General features: G+C 41.4%; 1 protein-coding gene across 5 annotated transcripts in view; it reads right to left on the reverse strand.

Moving 5' to 3' along the window:
• LOC116810105 (nuclear body protein SP140) overlaps window positions 1-17,379 on the reverse strand; it is a 76,645-nt gene that overhangs the window by 36,760 nt on the left and 22,506 nt on the right. For all 5 annotated transcript variants that reach the window (XM_032753973.2, XM_032753981.2, XM_032753982.2 and 2 more), the window contains 4 exons: window positions 17,005-17,088; window positions 14,946-15,026; window positions 556-642; window positions 220-336 (listed from right to left, as the gene is read on the reverse strand). In XM_032753973.2, the coding sequence (XP_032609864.1) occupies window positions 220-336; window positions 556-642; window positions 14,946-15,026; window positions 17,005-17,088 (369 nt within the window). The remainder of the gene's footprint in view (window positions 1-219; window positions 337-555; window positions 643-14,945; window positions 15,027-17,004; window positions 17,089-17,379) is intronic.

The following is a 17,379-nucleotide window of genomic DNA, read 5'->3' on the forward strand; positions in this document are numbered from 1 at the left end:
TATACTTCTATGACATCATCTATGTCTAATCAACAGAGTCCATCCTCTTAAATAGTACTTTATAACGATCTCTTGCCTCCCTGCAGTTACCCAAAGGCTCAGGTCAAGCAAATGCAGAGAATAGAATTCTGGACAGACTGGAGCACCTACCTCCACCCTACTGGGGGTCTGTGGGGCCCACTGAGCCACCCCCATCCCACAGCCCTCAGACAGCCTTACCCATTGTGCCACACGCTTGATCACTTTCCGTCCTTTGTTCTGGGCTTCCTGGCACCTCTTCTGAGAAACACATGACACAGGAACACTTCTCATTTTCATATGCTGATTGCTCTGCTCCTGGGCCAAAATTGTGATTCATGAAGACTTTCAGTTTGACCCAGTGACTCTATTTTCTGCACCCTTGTTGCTCCCCCTTCTTTACTTTTTCCTCTGAAATCTTCTCCTTTCACTGCTCCTCCTTATATCTGACTCTTCCTTTAAGTCTACTTTTTTCTCCTCCTTTTTCTCTTTATCAGAACTCTGTTTCTGTTTTCATTATTTTTAAGTCATAATTACCTGGTACATCATCATGTAGCAGGCTAGAAGCAAGCTCTTCTGATTCTCCTTCTTCATTCACTGGGTGATCTTCTAGTTCACTAGACACTAATGAGAAACAAGAAAATTATTGTCCAAGGATCCTGAGACAATGACCATAGAAGAGTTTCCAGTGCTGTCATACTGCACACTGATATTCTGAGCTAAGATGAACTGTTCTCTGGAAAAAAAATATACCTGCTCCAATAATCACATTTGACACATAACAGAGCCATGCTCCCCCCATGTTATGCACCTCATCCTCCTTTTCTCTACTTTTATTTTTGTACTTGTAGTCCTGAGAATGAAGCAAGAAAACTCTTGTCATTCCAGAAAATACTACTGTTCTTTGACAATAGTGAAAAGCAACTATTTAAACTCATCCCAATTGGCCATTAACTACTTATATCACTAGTCACATTTCTGAAAGCGAGCCCATTAGTGGCAGTTCTACATATCTGAAGCCCAGCCAGTCAGCAACACCCCCTCCACAAAGCCTGCACTGATGGCCAAATGCTAAATTACTCATAAACACTCCTGTTTCTGAAGGTTTGGAGTCCCTGGAGTCCCACAATATGCTTCCTAAAACTCTATATAAAACTGCAGTTTCCTTTTCTATAGAGACTGTGTCTTATAAGCACAGGGCCTCCTCCCACCAGGTGCCTTGCTTAGCAAGGAATAAATCAGCTTTTAGTTTCAGAATATGAGTAGTAGCCTAGCCCTTCAAAAATTGGAGTTCCTGCCGAGATTATCTTGAAGATTCTTGCTGGGGAGTGTCCTGTGGGGGCCTTGGATCCACAAGCATGAATCTCAGGCCACTGTGTTCAGCTGAGGTCATTTTTCTGACCTACTGCCAAGTGAAACTTTCTCAACAACAACTCAAACTCTGACTTGTTTCACTGAGCTCCTAGTTCTGAATTTATCTTATTTAAAGATGGGTATACAATTAGATAGAATTAGATATTTTCAGTTGGAAGTACACCACTTAGCAAACATTTTCTCAATTAATGTGCTTATTTATTCACTACTTCATCTACTATTACCTTTCCTTTGTCTTTTTTTTTTTTTTTTTTTAGACAGAGTTTTGCTCTTGTCGCCCAGGCTGGAGTGCAATGGTGCAATCTCGGCTCACTGCAACCTCTGCCTCCTGGGTTCAAGTGATTCTCCTGTCTCAGCCTCCCAAAGTAGCTGGGATTACAGGTGCCTGCCACTACGCCTGGCTAATTTTTGTAATTTTAGTAGAGAGGGGGTTTCTCCATGTTGGCCAGGCTGGTCTCGAACTCCTGACCTCAGGTGATCCACTCATCTCGGCCTCCCAAAGTGCTGGGATTATAGGCATGAGCCACCGTGCCCGGCCTCTTCTGTCTATTTTTAAAAACTCTTATCTCTGCCAGGCATGGTGGCTCATGCCTGTAATAGGTCATATTACAGGCAGATGGCTTGAGCTCAGGAATTCTAGACCATCCTGGGCAACATAGCAAAACCCCACCAAAAAAAAAAAAAAGTCTTATTTCATGTGTGTTTGTTCCTGATTTTCCTGTGCTTACTGAATGTTAGAAGATAGTGATCCAAAGCAAACAGCTGATGGCCAAGGTCTGATAAGTCCTCAATTCAAGCCAGCCCCTAAAACTAATGGATGTGGGTCCATTAGACAGTAGCCAAACTGCAAAGATGTTTGGTCACATTTTATCTTGGGTCCCTCATCAAAACCTTCATGAGGGCACCTAGTGTCTTGTCAATTTGTGAAAGAAAATCATTTTGTTTAGTATGTAATCTGGAGTCAACTACAATCATGTAATTAATCATATGTCCCCTTTTTGTTTCTGCTTCATTCATGTGGAACACACCATTCACACTTATACTGAAATATAGTGGCCTCTTTGCTGTTTGTCACGGGATTGTCTTTGCCAAAGCCATAATCTCCCCCTGACAAAATGTTCACTTCCTCTGTATACTTTCATCATGATTCTAACTCTTGTACTTTTCTTAATAACTGGCAAAATTTTCCCTAAAATGACTCTGGCTTACAATGGGGAAGTTTTGTCATGTCCAAAGTAAGTAACACATTTGACAAGTAGGTCTATAGAAGAAGAGAAAAAAATCACTGAATGTTGCCACGTCTCAACCAGTAACCTATTACTTTCAGACCATTATCTGAGGAACACTGTTTTCAACAAAACCTCTATAAATGTAATAGGTAGGGATCTATTCTGCAAATAGAACTACCAGATTAAAGGTTCAGCAGAAGGACTAATTTGAGAAGTCCTGGAAAATTCTCTGACACATGATCTATGTATAGTTGACCTGAACGTTAGTATACCTACACTATGGATGATTTGAGATCTGCAAGCAATAAACAAAATAGGTATACCTCACTTCCCTGTCCCTCCTAACCAGATTACTACAATCTCTTCAGTCTCACCTAAAGCCAAAATTTTCAATATATTTATGTTCAGCTTTGTTTAATGTCTCATTTAATAAAGATAAGTATTATTTGCTTGGGAAAATCAATGGCTCATCTGGACAGTTATTTTCTAGGAATTTCCTTGATGATAGGCAGAATTCTAAGATGGCCCCCAAATATTTCTTTCCCTAATCCTGAGGACTGTGAACATAATGAGACATTACTTCCATAATTACCTTATGTGATATGGCAGAGCTGGCCTTAAGAGAGACTAATAGAGTGGATCTGGTTTAACCTTATGAGCCTTTTAAGAGCAGGGAGTTTTCTCTAGCCAGCAGCAGAAGAGGAAGTCAGAGATTCAAAGTGTGAGAAGGATTCCACATAAGATTGCTGGCTTCAAGATGGAGGGGCAATGTATTAAGGAATATGATTGGCTTCCAGGAGCTGAGAGTGGTCCGTGACCAACAACCAGCAACAAAGCTGTGATCTCAGTTCAACAACCATGAGGAAGTGGATTATGTCAACAACCTGGATGAGCTTGATTGCAAGATTCTCAGAGCCTTCAGACAAGACTTCAGCTGGGCTGACATTTTAATTTCAGCCTAGGGAGACGCTAAGCAGAGAACTAAGTTGAGCCCACCCACACTTCTGCTGGCAGGACTGTGAGATAACAAGTGGGTATTGTAGTAAGTCACTACGTTTGTGGTCATTTGTCATACAGCAATGAAAAACGAACACAACCATCTTCTCCCAAGTTTTAAATACGACCTAAGGGCTAAGGGATACAAAACTCATACATGCATCTTCTCTGATCTGATACATAGGTCACCTCTATTATACTCTATAGATCTAGACATTTCTTAATCTATTCATTGAGCTGGGCAAAAATGGACACAAAACTTCTAAGGAAGAACTCCAATTTTGTAAAACAAACAAAATGAAACAAAACAAAAACTAGGCTATTTTCTCAGCCATAATCTATTGGCTGAGGAAATAATATTATATAAAGAAATGTTACAATGTCTCCAAAGTTTCCCAAGACCAATGACTAAAGGAAAGATAAGAGGATTTCTAGGATTAACTGAGTCTTGAAGACAATGGGGGTCAATCTTTTCTGAAATACCAGGCCTCCCTACATTTGACCCAAATATCTTGGGGCCATTCTCATGGAACACAGAAATGGAACAGATCTTCATGATTTTAAAATACTCCTTCATCAGTCACCTACACTGAATCTTCCATTATCACATTATCAGGAGACAGGTCTCCTGTCTCCCTTTCTCCTTTATCATAATCCTTTTCTTTTATACGTACATAAAAAATAGGCCATGGTTCGTGACCAGCCTAGGCAACATGACCCTCTGAAGAAAGCAGACTGCACCTGCAGGACCCAGGAGACCCCCCCTAAAACTGTGAGTGCCCCAACTGCAGAAGTGGGAAAAGGAGACCCTCCTCTCCCGAACACACACCCCCACTGGAGAAGCTGAAGGTCTGTTTGTGGGAGAAGTTTCCGACTTTACCTGGAGCTGAGTCAATCTGAAGAGATGAGGGAAATACAGGTGTAGGGGAAGCAGCGGAAAGGGCCTGGGAGCTGGCTGGGTCCCCTAGCAAGCCATTCCTGCCTGGCACCACAGGGACCCAACGGGAGAGGAGCAGGGGGTAAAACTACACAGGGAGAAGCAAATCTCTAGCTGAACTTTGTAACAATTTGAACAGGGTGAGAAGCTTCCTGGAAAGAACTCTTGTGAGGGCACAAATCCGGTGTGCAGACTCCACAGGTGGGGAAGAACCAAGCCTTTTTCTTTTGCAGCTGGGAGGCAGATAGCCTGGGGCAGGTTTTCAAGCCTGGAAATGGTCTGGGGGCTGTTGGGGCGGGGCATGGTGGGAGTGAGTCTGGCCCTTTGGTTTGCATAGAGCTGGGTGAGGCCTGTGACTGGCAGCTTTCCCCCATTTCCCTGACAACCTGCATGACTCAGCAGAGGCAGCCATAATCCTCCTAGGTACACAACTCCAGTGACATGGGAATCTCACCCCCATCCCCCACAGCAGCTGCAGCAAGACATGTCCAAGGAGAGTCTTAGCTCAGACATGCCTAGCCCCTCCCCCACCTGATGGGTCTTCCTTATCCACCCTGGTAGCTGAAGACAAAGGGCATATAACCTTAGGAATTCTAGGGCCCGCCCATCACCGGTTCCTCCCCATAATACCACAGCTGATGCTCTCTGGAAAGCGCCACCTCCTGGCAAGAGGCCAACCAGCACAAAAATAGAACATTAAACCACCAAAGCTAAGGATCCCCATGGAGTCCATTGCACCTCCTTCATCTCCAGCAGAATAGGCACTGGTATCCACAGCTGAGAGACCCATAGATGGTTCACATCACAGGACTCTGTGCAGACAACCCCAAGTACCAGCCTGGAGCCTGGTAGGCTCACTGGGTCACTAGACCCAGAAAAGAGACGACAATCACTGCAGTTTGGCTCACAGGAAGCCACATCCACAGAAAAAGGAGGAGAGTAGCACATCAAGGGAACATCCTGTGGGACAAAAGAATCTGAACAACAACCTTCAGCCCTAGACCTTCCATCTGACAGAGCCTACCCAAATGAGAAGGAACCAGAAAACCAACCCTGGTAATATGACAAAACAAGGCTCTTTAACACACCCCAAAAATCACACTAGTTCACCAGCAATGGATCCGAACCAAGAAGAAATCCCTGATTTACCCAAAAAAGAATTCAGGAGGTTAGTTATTAAGCTAATCAGGGAGGGACCAGAGAAAGGCAAAGCCCAATGCAGGGAAATCCAAACTATGATACAAGAAGCGAAGGGAGAAATATTCAAGGAAATAGATAGCTTAAAGAAAATCAATAAAAAATTCAGGAAACTTTGGACACACTTTTAGAAATGTGAAATGCTCTGGAAAACCTCAGCAATAGAATTGAACAAGTAGAAGAAAGAAATTCAGAGCTCAAAGACAACGTCTTTGAATTAACCCAATCCAACAAAGATAAAGTAAAAAGAATAAGAAAATATGAACAAAGCCTCCAAGAAGTCTGGGATTATGTTAAATGACCAAACCTAAGAATAATAGGTGTTCCTGAGGAAGAAGAGAATTCTAAAAGCTTGGAAAACGTGTTTGGGGGAATAATCGAAGAAAACTTCCCTGGCCTTGCTAGAGACCTAGACATCCAAATACAAGAAGCACAAAGAACACCAGGGAAATTCATCATAAAAAGATCTTCACCTAGGCACATTGTCATCAGGTTAACCAAATTTAAGACGAAGGAAAGAATCTTTAGAGCTGTGAGACAGAAGCACCAGGTAACCTCCAAAGGAGAACCTATCAGATTAACAGCAGATTTCTCGGCAGAAATCCTATAAGCTAGAAGGGATTGGGGCCCTATCTTCAGCCTCTTCAAACAAAACAATTATCAGACAAGACTTTTGTATCCAGCAAAACTAAGCATCATATATGAAGGAAAGATACAGTCTTTTTCAGACAAACAAATGCTGAGAGAATTCGCCATTACCAAGCCACCACTATAAGAACTGCTAAAAGGAGCTCTAAATATTGAAACAAATCCTAGAAACACATCAAAACAGAACCTCTTTAAAACATAAATCACACAGAACCTATAAAACAAAAATAAAATACAAGTTAAAAAGTAAAAACAAAAACAAAGTACATAAGCAACAAAAAGCACTATGAATGCCAATGGTACCTCACATTTTAATACTAACATTGAATGTAAATGGCCTAAATGCTCCACTTAAAAGATACAGAACCACAGAACTGATAAGAACTCACCAACCATCTGCTGCCTTCAGGAGACTCACCTAGCACATAACGACTCACATAAACTTAAAGTAAAGGGGTGTAAAAAGGTATTTCATGAAAAGGACACCAAAAGCAAGCAGGGGTAGCTATTCTTATATCAGACAAAACAAACTTTAAGGCAACAGCAGTTAAAAGAGTCACAGAGGGACATTATATAATGGTAAAAAGCCTTGTCCAACAGGAAAATACGACAATTCTAAACATATATGCACCTAACATTGGAGCTCCCAAATTTATAAAATAATTACTAATAGACCTAAGAAATGAGATAGACAGCAACACAATAATAGCGGAGAACTTCAATACTCCACTGACAGCACTAGACAGGTCACCAAGAAAGAAAGTCAACAATGAAACAATGGATTTAAACTATACCTTGGAACAAATGGATTTAACAGATATATACAGAACATTTCATCCAACAACCGCAGAATATACATTCTATTTAACAGCACATGGAACTTTCTCCAAGATAGACCATATGATAGGCCATAAAATGAGCCTCAATAAATTTAAGAAAATCAGAATTATATCAAGCACTCTCTCAGACCACAGTAGAATAAAACTGGAAATCAACTCCAAAAGGAACCTCCAAAGCCATGCAAATACATGAAAATTAAATAACCTGCTCCTAAATGAGCACTGGGTCAAAAACAAAATCAAGACGGAAATTAAAAAATTATTCAAGCTGAATGACAATAATTCTTCAAACTGAATGACAATCAAAACCTCTGGGATACAGCAAAGGTGGTGCTAAGAGTAAAGTTCATAGCCCTAAACACCTACATCAAAAAGACTGAAAGAGCAAAAACTGACACTCTAAGGTCACATCTGAAGGAACTAGAGAAACAAGAACAAACCAAAACCAAAACCAAAACCCAACCCAGCAGAAGAAAGGAAATAACAAAGATCAGAGCAGAACTAAATGAAATTGAAATAAAAAATTACAAAAGATAAATGAAACAAAAGCTGGTTCTTTGAAAAGGTAAATAAAATTGATAGACCATTGGCAAGATTAACCAAGAGGAGAGAAAACCCAAATAACGTCACTAAGAAATGAAACAGGAAATACTACAACTGACACCAGTGAAATACAAAAGATCATTCAAGGCTACTATGAATACCTTTATGTACATAAACTAGAAAACATAGAAGAGATGGATAAATTCCTGGAAAAATACAACCCTCCTAGTGTAAATCAGGAAGAATTAGATACTTTGAACAGACCAATAACAAGCAGTAAGACTGAAATGGTAATTTAAACATTACCAACAAAAAAAAGTTCAGGAACAGACAGATTCACAGCAGAATTCTACCAGACAGTCAAAGAATTGGTACCAATCCTTTTGACACTATTCCACAAGATAGAGAAAGAAGGAACCCTCCCTAATTCATCCTGTGAAGCCAGCATCACCCTAATACCAACACCAGGAAAGGACATAACCAAAAAAGAAAACCACCGACTGATATCCTTGATGAACATAGATGCTAAAGTCCTTAACAAAATACTTGCCAACTGAATCCAACAACATATCAAAACGATAATCCACCATGATCAAGTAGGTTTCATACCAGGGATGCAGGGATGGCTTAACATATGCAAGTCAATAAATATGATACACCACACAAACAGAATTAAAAACAAAAACCACATGATCATTTCAATAGATGCAGAAAAAGCATTCAACAAAATCCAGCATCTCCTTGTGATTAAAACTCTCAGCAAAATCAGCATACAAGAGACATACCTTAATGTAATAAAAGCCACCTATGACAAACCCATAGCCAACATAATACTGAATGGGGAAATGTTGAAAGCTTTCCCTCTGAGAACTGAAACACGACAAGGATGCCCACTCTCACCACTCCTCTTCAACATAGTACTTACTGGAAGTCCTAGCCAGAGCAATCAGACAAGAGAAAGAAATAAAGAGCATCCAAATTGGTAAACAGGAAGTCAAACTGTCACTGTTTGCTGACGATATGACTGTTTACCTTGAAAACCCTAAGGACTCCCCCAGAAAGCTCCTAGAACTGATAAAAGAATTCAGCAAAGTTTCTGGATACAAGATTAATGTACACAAATCAGTAGCTTTTCTATATACCAACAGTGACCAAGCAGAGAATCAAATCAAGAACTCAACCCCTTTTACAATAGCTGCAAAAAAAAAAAAAACAAAACAAAACTTAGGAATATACCTAACCAGGGAGTCGAAAGACCTCTACAAGGAAAACTACAAAACACTGCTGAAAGAAATCATAGACAACCTGAACGAATGAAAATACATCCCATGCTTCATGGATGGGTAGAATCAATATTGTGAAAATGATCATACTGCCAAAAGCAATCACAAATTCAATGCAATCGCCATCAAAATACCACCATCTTCTTCACAGAATTAGAAAAAACAACTCTAAAATTCATATGGAACCAAAAAGGAGCCCACAAAGCCAAAGCAAGACTAAGCAAAAAGAACAAATCTGGAGGCATCACACGACATGATTTCAAACTATACTATAAGGCCATAGTCACCAAAAGAGTGTGGTACTGGTACAAAAATAGACATAGACCAATGAAACAGAATAGAGAACCCAGAAGTAAACCCAAATACTTACAGCCAACTGATCTTTGACAAAGCAAACAAACCATAAAGTGGGGAAAGGACACCCTATTCAACAAATGGTGCTGGGATAATTGGCAAGCCACATGTAGGAGAATGAAACTGGATCCTCATCTCTCACCTTATACAAAAATCAACTCAAGATGGATCAAGGACTTAAATCTAAGGCCTGAAACTATAAAAATCCTGGAAGATAACATCAGAAAAACCCTTCTAAACATTGGCTTAGGCAAGGCTTTCATGACCAAGAACCCAAAAGCAAATGCAAAAAAAACAAAGATAAATAGCTGGGACTTAATTAAACCTAAGAGCTTTTGCACGGCAAAAGGAACAGTCAGCGAAGTAAACAGACAACCCACAGAGTGGGAGAAAATCTTCACAATCTATACATCTGACAAAAGACTAATATCCAGAATCTACAATGAACTTAAACAAATCAGTAAGGAAAAAACAAACAATCCCATCAAAAAGTGGGCTAAGGACATGAATAGACAGTTCTTAAAAGAAGATGTACAAACGGCCAATGAACATATGAAAAAATTGCTCAGCGTCACCAATGATCAGGGAAATGCAGATCAAAACCACAATGTGATACCACCTCACTCCTGTAAGAGTGGCCATAATCAAAAAATCAAAAAACAGTAGATGCTGGCATGGATGCAGTGAATAGGGAACACTTCTACACTGCTGGGGGAATGTAAACTAGTACAGCTGGTATGGAAAACAGTGTGGAGATTCCTTAAAGAACTAAAAATAGAACTACCATTTGATCCAGCAATCCCACTACCGGCTATTTATCCAGAGGAAAAGAAGTCATTATTCGAAAAAGATACCTGCACACGCATGTTTATAGCAGTACAATTCACAATTGCAAAATTGTGGAACTAACCCAAATGCCCACCAATTAATGAGTGGATAAAGAAACTGTGGTATATATGTATGTGTGTGTGTGTGTGTGTGTGTATATATATATATAGATATAGATATATATGATGGAATAATACACAGCCATAAAGAGGAATGAATTAACAGCATTTGCAGTGACCTGGATGAGATTGGAGACTATTTTTTTTTTTTGAGATGGAGTCTCGTTCTGTCACCCAGGCTGGAGAGCAGTGGTGTAATTTCAGCTCATTACAACCTCTGCCTCCCGGGTTCAAGCAATTCTCCTGCCTCAGCCCCTGCTAGTAGCTGGGATTACAGGCATGCACTACCATGCCTGGCTAATTTTTGTATTTTTTTTTTTAGCGGAGGCAGGGTTTTGCCATGTTGGCCAGGTTGGTCTCAAACTCCTGACCTCAGGTGATCCATCCATCTCAGCCTCCCAAAGTGCTGGGATTACAGGCGTGAGCCACCATGCCCGGCTTGGAGACTATCATCCTAAGTGAAGTAACTCAGGAAAGGAAAACCAAACATTGTATGTTCTCACTGATATGTGGGAGCTAAACTATGAGGATGCAAAGGTGTAAGAATGATGCAATGGACTTTGGGGACTTGGAGGGAAGAGTGGGAGGGGTGCGAGGGATAGAAGACTACAAATATGGTGCAGCGTATACTGCTCAGGTGATGTGTGCACCAAAATCTCACAAATCACCACTAAAGAACTTACCCATGTAACCAGATGCCACCTGTACCCCAATAACTTATGGAAAAATAAAAATAAATTAATAAAACAAACGAACAGGCCATGCTCTAGGGGTATCACTTCAAAACATGACAGACATCAAAGGGCCATTGCTAGTAGCCACAGCTCATCCTAGTTGCCTCAAAGCAATTGCAGGTGAGTGCATTAGTCCATGCTTCTGGAGATTTTGTACTTGGATCAACTTTAACTCTATTCCTGTTTAGAGAACAAAAAGTGCAGCTTGTGGCACTCATTTAATTTTACATAAGGCCGGGCGTGGTGGCTCACGCTTGTAATCCCAGCACTTTGGGAGGCCGAGGTGGGCGGATCACGAGGTCAGGAGATCGAGACCACAGTGAAACCCCGTCTCTACTAAAAAATACAAAAAAATTAGCCGGGCGTGGTGGCGGGCGCCTGTAGTCCCAGCTACTCGGAGAGGCTGAGGCAGGAGAATGGCGTGAACCCGGGAGGCGGAGCTTGCAGTGAGCCGAGATTGCGCCACTGCACTCCAGCCTGGGCGACAGAGCGAGACTCCGTCTCAAAAAAAAAAAAAAAATTTTACATAAACACATTCTTTGAGGTTGAAGCAAACATAATTGATTTTCAATGTGAAAATAAAATATATAAACTGTTCTTGGAGTTATTTTTAAACAGAACCAATATCAGAATCATCTATTTTAAAAATATGTGATTTATCAAATGAATCTTTGGCCAACAATTGTTCAATAACAATGTTAACAGAACATGTGGGAAAGCTACGTTTTCCAGGATTTGACATTTTCAGTGATCAACAATTTCTGTATTTTGTAAATGGAAATACCACTACTAAAACCAGAATGCTATAATTACAAGAATGTCTTTTGTTTCCCAAAGTCAATATATTAGAGTGATGTGAAAATACTAATAAAAGCAAGATATTTAATGGCAAGTTTACTTGGGATAAACGCTGCAGCCACAAGTGTGGCTGGTGAGTATTCTTGGGGCAAACGGGAATTAAATATGATAGTATTGCAAGCAGCACAATTCTACTGCTAATTAAAAACATTCAATAGTTGTCTGCCATTCCATTAACTTATTGTAAAACATCATTACTGTTTCTTATGTCATCCTCTGCAAGGATAACACTCTTAATCTAACAACTCTGTAACTCCTACTCAATGAAGGGGAATCCTAGGATTTTGTTTCCAGGGTTCTCTTCCAGAAAAGACATCTTGGATGGGGACGATACTTGATGGTGCCTCCTGCAGCTTTAGATGAGAGATTTCCTAAAGGGGAAACTGATCATTGAAAGTTCCTACACTTCTGTTTGGCCATATGGTCAATAACAATCAGAATCATTCCAAGTAATCAACAATAGCTTCTGGCCAGTACATAGGCCTCTGAAAGCCAGCCAACCACTGACTTCCCCATGCTTCTGAAAGTCAGACAGTCAGTAACAGCCACACTCCAGTGACCCTGCTTTCACTAAAGGTCAGCTAACCACTAACAAATCTCACTTCTGAAGGCCGCCAATCACCGAGATCCACACTTCCACAAACGTTCTCTGTTCAGAGAAACTGACCCACAAGCGCAACTGTCCCTTAATTGAACAATAAATTCAGCCTTTTGTTTGCTATTAAGTGGTGGCCCCTTGTTTTTTCTTTTTTTCTTCTGAGATGGAATCTTGCTCTGTCACCAGGCTGGAGTGCAGTGATGTGATCTCAGCTGACTGCAACCTCCACATCCCAGGTTCAAACAACTCTCTTGTTTCAGCCACCCGAGTAGCTGGGACTACAGGTGTGCTCGACCACGACCAGCTAATTTTTGTATTTTTAGGAGAGATGGGGTTTTGCTATGTTGGCCAGGCTGGCCTTGAACTCCTGACCTCAAGTGATCCACCTGCCTTGGCCTCCCAAAGTGCTGGGATTACAGGGGTGACCCACTGCACCCAGCCTAAGTGATAGCCCCTTCTACTAGTGAGATCTTTTTATTACTCTATGAAGGCATCTGTGGTTCTTTTCGGCTTTCTGGACTTTCTCTTCTTAACATCTCCTCTCCCTTACTGTCTCTTCCTCCTTCAGTGATGTGCTACATATACTTTTCATATTGCCTCTCTGTTTCTCTTTTCTGGTTCTATTTTTCTGGATATCTCCTATCTCGTATTGTAGATTACATTCAAGTATTTTCCAACTCTTGATAATGTTTCCTTATCTCTCCCTAATCTTTCTTTATTTGTTAAATAAAAGTATCTTTCCATTGAACCCTGGTAGAGTCTCTTGGATTCCTAAAAACCCTTGGGGCATCCACACTGGACTCAGACTATGGGACCCGACCCCAACCCATGCCCACCTCACAGAACCGAAAGCCTGTAAGGAGTCACCCAGGACACTGGTCTCTGCTCTTTCTTTTTTCTTGGGTCTTATCAAACACCCGTGTCACATGCACTTCTGTGTTTCTGGCTCCTTAAAACAGCAATAACAGTACCTTCCCTATCTAAGTCTTGAGGTTTTTGTGGGTAAAATTATAACACTTCTCAGAGTACTCTGAAAAAACACTGCATGATCCAACGACATAATGGAGAGTACTGGTCAAAAATACCATTTAGTCTCATAAATAGTTGACCTAAGTTCTGCCAATTAGATGGTAGAATACCGTTACACTGAAGGCTTTGTCAAGTTTGTGAAAAAATCATAAAAAAGTATCTACCAGCAGAGGAATGATACCCTTTTTTATTTCCATAGAGGGAACGAGAATAGAAATTTTTTTTTTATACTTTAAGTTTTAGGGTACATGTGCACAACGTGCAGGTTTGTTACATATGTGTACATGCGCTGTGTTGGTGTGCTGCACCCATTAACTCATCATTTACATTAGGTATATCTCCTAATGCTATCCCTCCCCTCCCCCCCACCCCACAACAGGCCCTGGTGTGTGATGTTCCCCTTCCTGTGTCCAAGTGATCTCATTGTTCAATTCCCACCTATGAGTGAGAACATGCAGTGTTTGGTTTTTTTGTCCTTGTGATAGTTTGCTGAGAATGATGGTTTCCAGCTTCATCCATGTCCCTACAAAGGACATGAATTCATCATTTTTTATGGCTGCATAGTATTCCATGGTGTATATGTGCCACATTTTCTTAATCCAGTCTAGCGTTGTTGGACATTTGGGTTGGTTCCAAGTCTTTGCTATTGTGAATAGTGCTGCAATAAACATACATGTGCATGTGTCTTTATAGCAGCATGATTTATAATCCTTTGGGTATATACCCAGTAATGGGATTGCTGGGTCAAATGGTATTTCTAGTTCTAGATCCCTGAGGAATCGCCACACTGACTTCCACAATGGTTGAACTAGTTTACAGTCCCACCAACAGTGTAAAAGCATTCCTGAGAATCGAAATTTTATATGAATTCAAATAATAGTATTGATAGCTAGAAAAAATAAAGGCAAAAGAGCATTGCTTCTTCCTACCATATTTCTGACCTTTATTTCTTCACCTATAAAATAGGATTACTCAGTTTGCCTGCCCCCATCTTAAGGTTTTGTGAGGGTATCAGGAGATCTTATTTGGTAAAATATTTTAATACTGTAGTATTGAAAGGCATGAGAATATAAAGGAGGGAACACATTGCCTTGCCTTGGCATATTTAGACTACCACTAGACTGTCTGAACACATATGTTCAAACAATAAATCCCATTCTGTTAAACATGGACTTACGTATAAAGATTCCTCCCTGCATTTCCCAAAAGATCCATGTACAGAAAATGTGAAAAACCTCAGGATTAATTGGATCCTTTCACTGTGAGCTATACACAGAGGAAAGCCAATCAGGAAACACAAGCTCCAAATTCAATCTCCTGACACTCTGCAGCCCAGGGCCAGAAATCCCCCCCTTCCTTACCTGACCCACGTCTTGCTAGGGAGCTAGAGGCTTCCTGGGGCTCTTCTCCATCACACATTTCCGAACAGTCATCACTGCCCTCTGCAGAAAGAAAAGAAATCCCTCAAGAAATTATGAAGAGAAAACTTAGTGAAGATGTGGGAAGCTGAAGTATTTCCTAGGTGGGGCTGTCCATCACCCTGGCCTGTAGGTAGGTTCTGTAGGTGGGTTTACCTGGCCTGTAGGTGGACACGCTCCAGTTGCTGTCACCAAGGCTGAGAACCATCCATCAGCTCACTTCCAGCCTGGACTCCTAATTCTCTCTCCTTCTCCCCCTCCCCCTTTCCTCTGCACATTTCCTCTGCCTCTGCCCTGCTTTCCTGCTGCCAGTGGCTCCGGGTGCTTCTCTTTGTTTCCATGTGTTTCTGCTCCATTCTCTGCTCCTGTCTTTTTCTCTTGCACCCCTGACTCTGCTCTTTACTGGCTTTCCCCATCTCATTTATTTCCTTGTCATCCCCCTTTCTCATACTGGGCATCAGGAAAGGCATCCCTGGGATGGTGGAAACGAACCAGATAAGGAAGGGGATCAGGAGCAGAGTGGGCCAAGGCAACAACACATAGTACAGGGGAAGTGTGGCTCAAGGGCCCACACATAAAAGAAAGATCAGATCATTGCAGCTCCCGAAACAATTGATGCCATTAGTAGAGACGAGACAGATGATATGGGCTGGGGCCCCATGAAGGGTGGGAGCCACTGAAATCCACAGGAAGGATAACTCATCTAATCCTGTGCAACAAAGATCACCATGTCTAAGGGGAAAAGAAAATGATCTGATTGATATCTTTCAAATAACAATTGTGCTAAAGCAGAGAAAAAGAGTCTGATGAGTACAAGAGCAAACAGGACATTCATCCTTTTACTGAGACAGCAAACCCTGGAGAAGGGGGAGTTTCTAGGTTCGGAGGAGGTGTTGGTTTCCCTTTTGGATGTGTTTAGTTCCTGAAAGACATTGCAATGGGCAGGGTCCTGGGATAAATATCTTCAGGCACATGGATGGAAGAGCTTGGAAAGCAGGTCTGCATTGCAGACATGTACATGAGAATCATTCCACTACCTGAGCAGATGAGACTGGGGAAAGAGTACTCTTACTCTCTGAGTGTGCTTCCAAGCCACTCTCTACCTAGGGGGACCTGGATCGGAAAACTCACTATTGAGAGGCACCCTTTGCTGGGAGCTGCTTCTATCTAGTGACTCTGACTCCAGCTCCATAGGCCCTCGACCTGCTCCTTTCCTTGGACAACAGTTTTCACTCTTTATGGGTTCTTTAATTATTTTGATCTGTCTCTTTTTCTGCATAATTTCTTCTGTGCTTCCTTCCCATATTGTTGTTATTATTGTATTTGCTACCATTTGTACAATTTTCTCTAATTTTTCTCCTTGAGGTTATCACCTTTCTATGTATCTTCTACTTTCTCCTTTTCTGTTTCTTTGGGTTTTATCTTATGCTCCTAGATGCTGGTAAAATGTCCCTTATTTTATATTTTTTCCTCATTCTCAAAGTTATCTTCTTCCAGGTTGGAAAAGATCTTCTGTTCACTCAGGGGCTATAGCACCACAGGTCCTTCCCTTGTCAGCGCCATCCCAGGTGTCTCCCGCATGACTTTCCTCAATTGCAAAGGATCTTTCACAAAACATGTCTGTGCTCCAGATCCTTCTGGAAGTAAGCTGAAAACATTCTCCCCTGCATCAGTTGCCATAATCTGCTGTTATTTAGGTTTAATGTGTGTTTAATAACATCACCCAGGTAGTTCTTTTCTGGTGCCCCAGCCTACCTCTGGTATATTTGTTCTCCCTACGTTCCCCATGCAGAAATATGGTCCCCACTCAGGGGCTCAGCTCACCTTGATCCTTTGTCTCTCACAGTTTTCAAAAAGGCACAACAGAAAATTGACATAATTCCATCTGTATGTATGCGAATGTGAAGAAGGGAAGGGTAGGATGGGAGAAAGGGAAACTTTTTTTCCATGCCAACTAGAAAACAAAGATGTACTGAAATATTTAAAAACTTAAATCAATTACCTTCTCCTTCACCTGGTAGTAGACAGAGCCCCTTCTCTGGTTCTCCTTCATTAGTGACTTGGGGAGTTTTTAGATCAAAGGTCTCTGCAGATAAACAAGAAATTGACAGACCACAGAGGGTGACTTGGACACAGACCTCAGTGCGTTCACGCCATCCAAGATGGGCAAACGCTGAGAGCCACCCCTGTCTTGTTCCGCCTTTTCTCCATTTTGTTGCAGCTCCTCTTTCTCCTTCTAATTCTCAGTGTCCTCCTCACAGTTCTGCCTCCACGTAGTTCCCTCCTAGCTGAGCAGCACTTGGATTGTCTGGTCTTCTCTCCAACTGGCTTCTCTTGTCTCCTGTTTCTATGTCTTTTTTCTTTTTCAGTGATACCG

The sequence above is a fragment of the Hylobates moloch genome, unplaced genomic scaffold, assembly GCF_009828535.3.
Source record: "Hylobates moloch isolate HMO894 unplaced genomic scaffold, HMol_V3 SCAFFOLD_1, whole genome shotgun sequence".
Lineage (NCBI taxonomy): Eukaryota > Metazoa > Chordata > Mammalia > Primates > Hylobatidae > Hylobates > Hylobates moloch.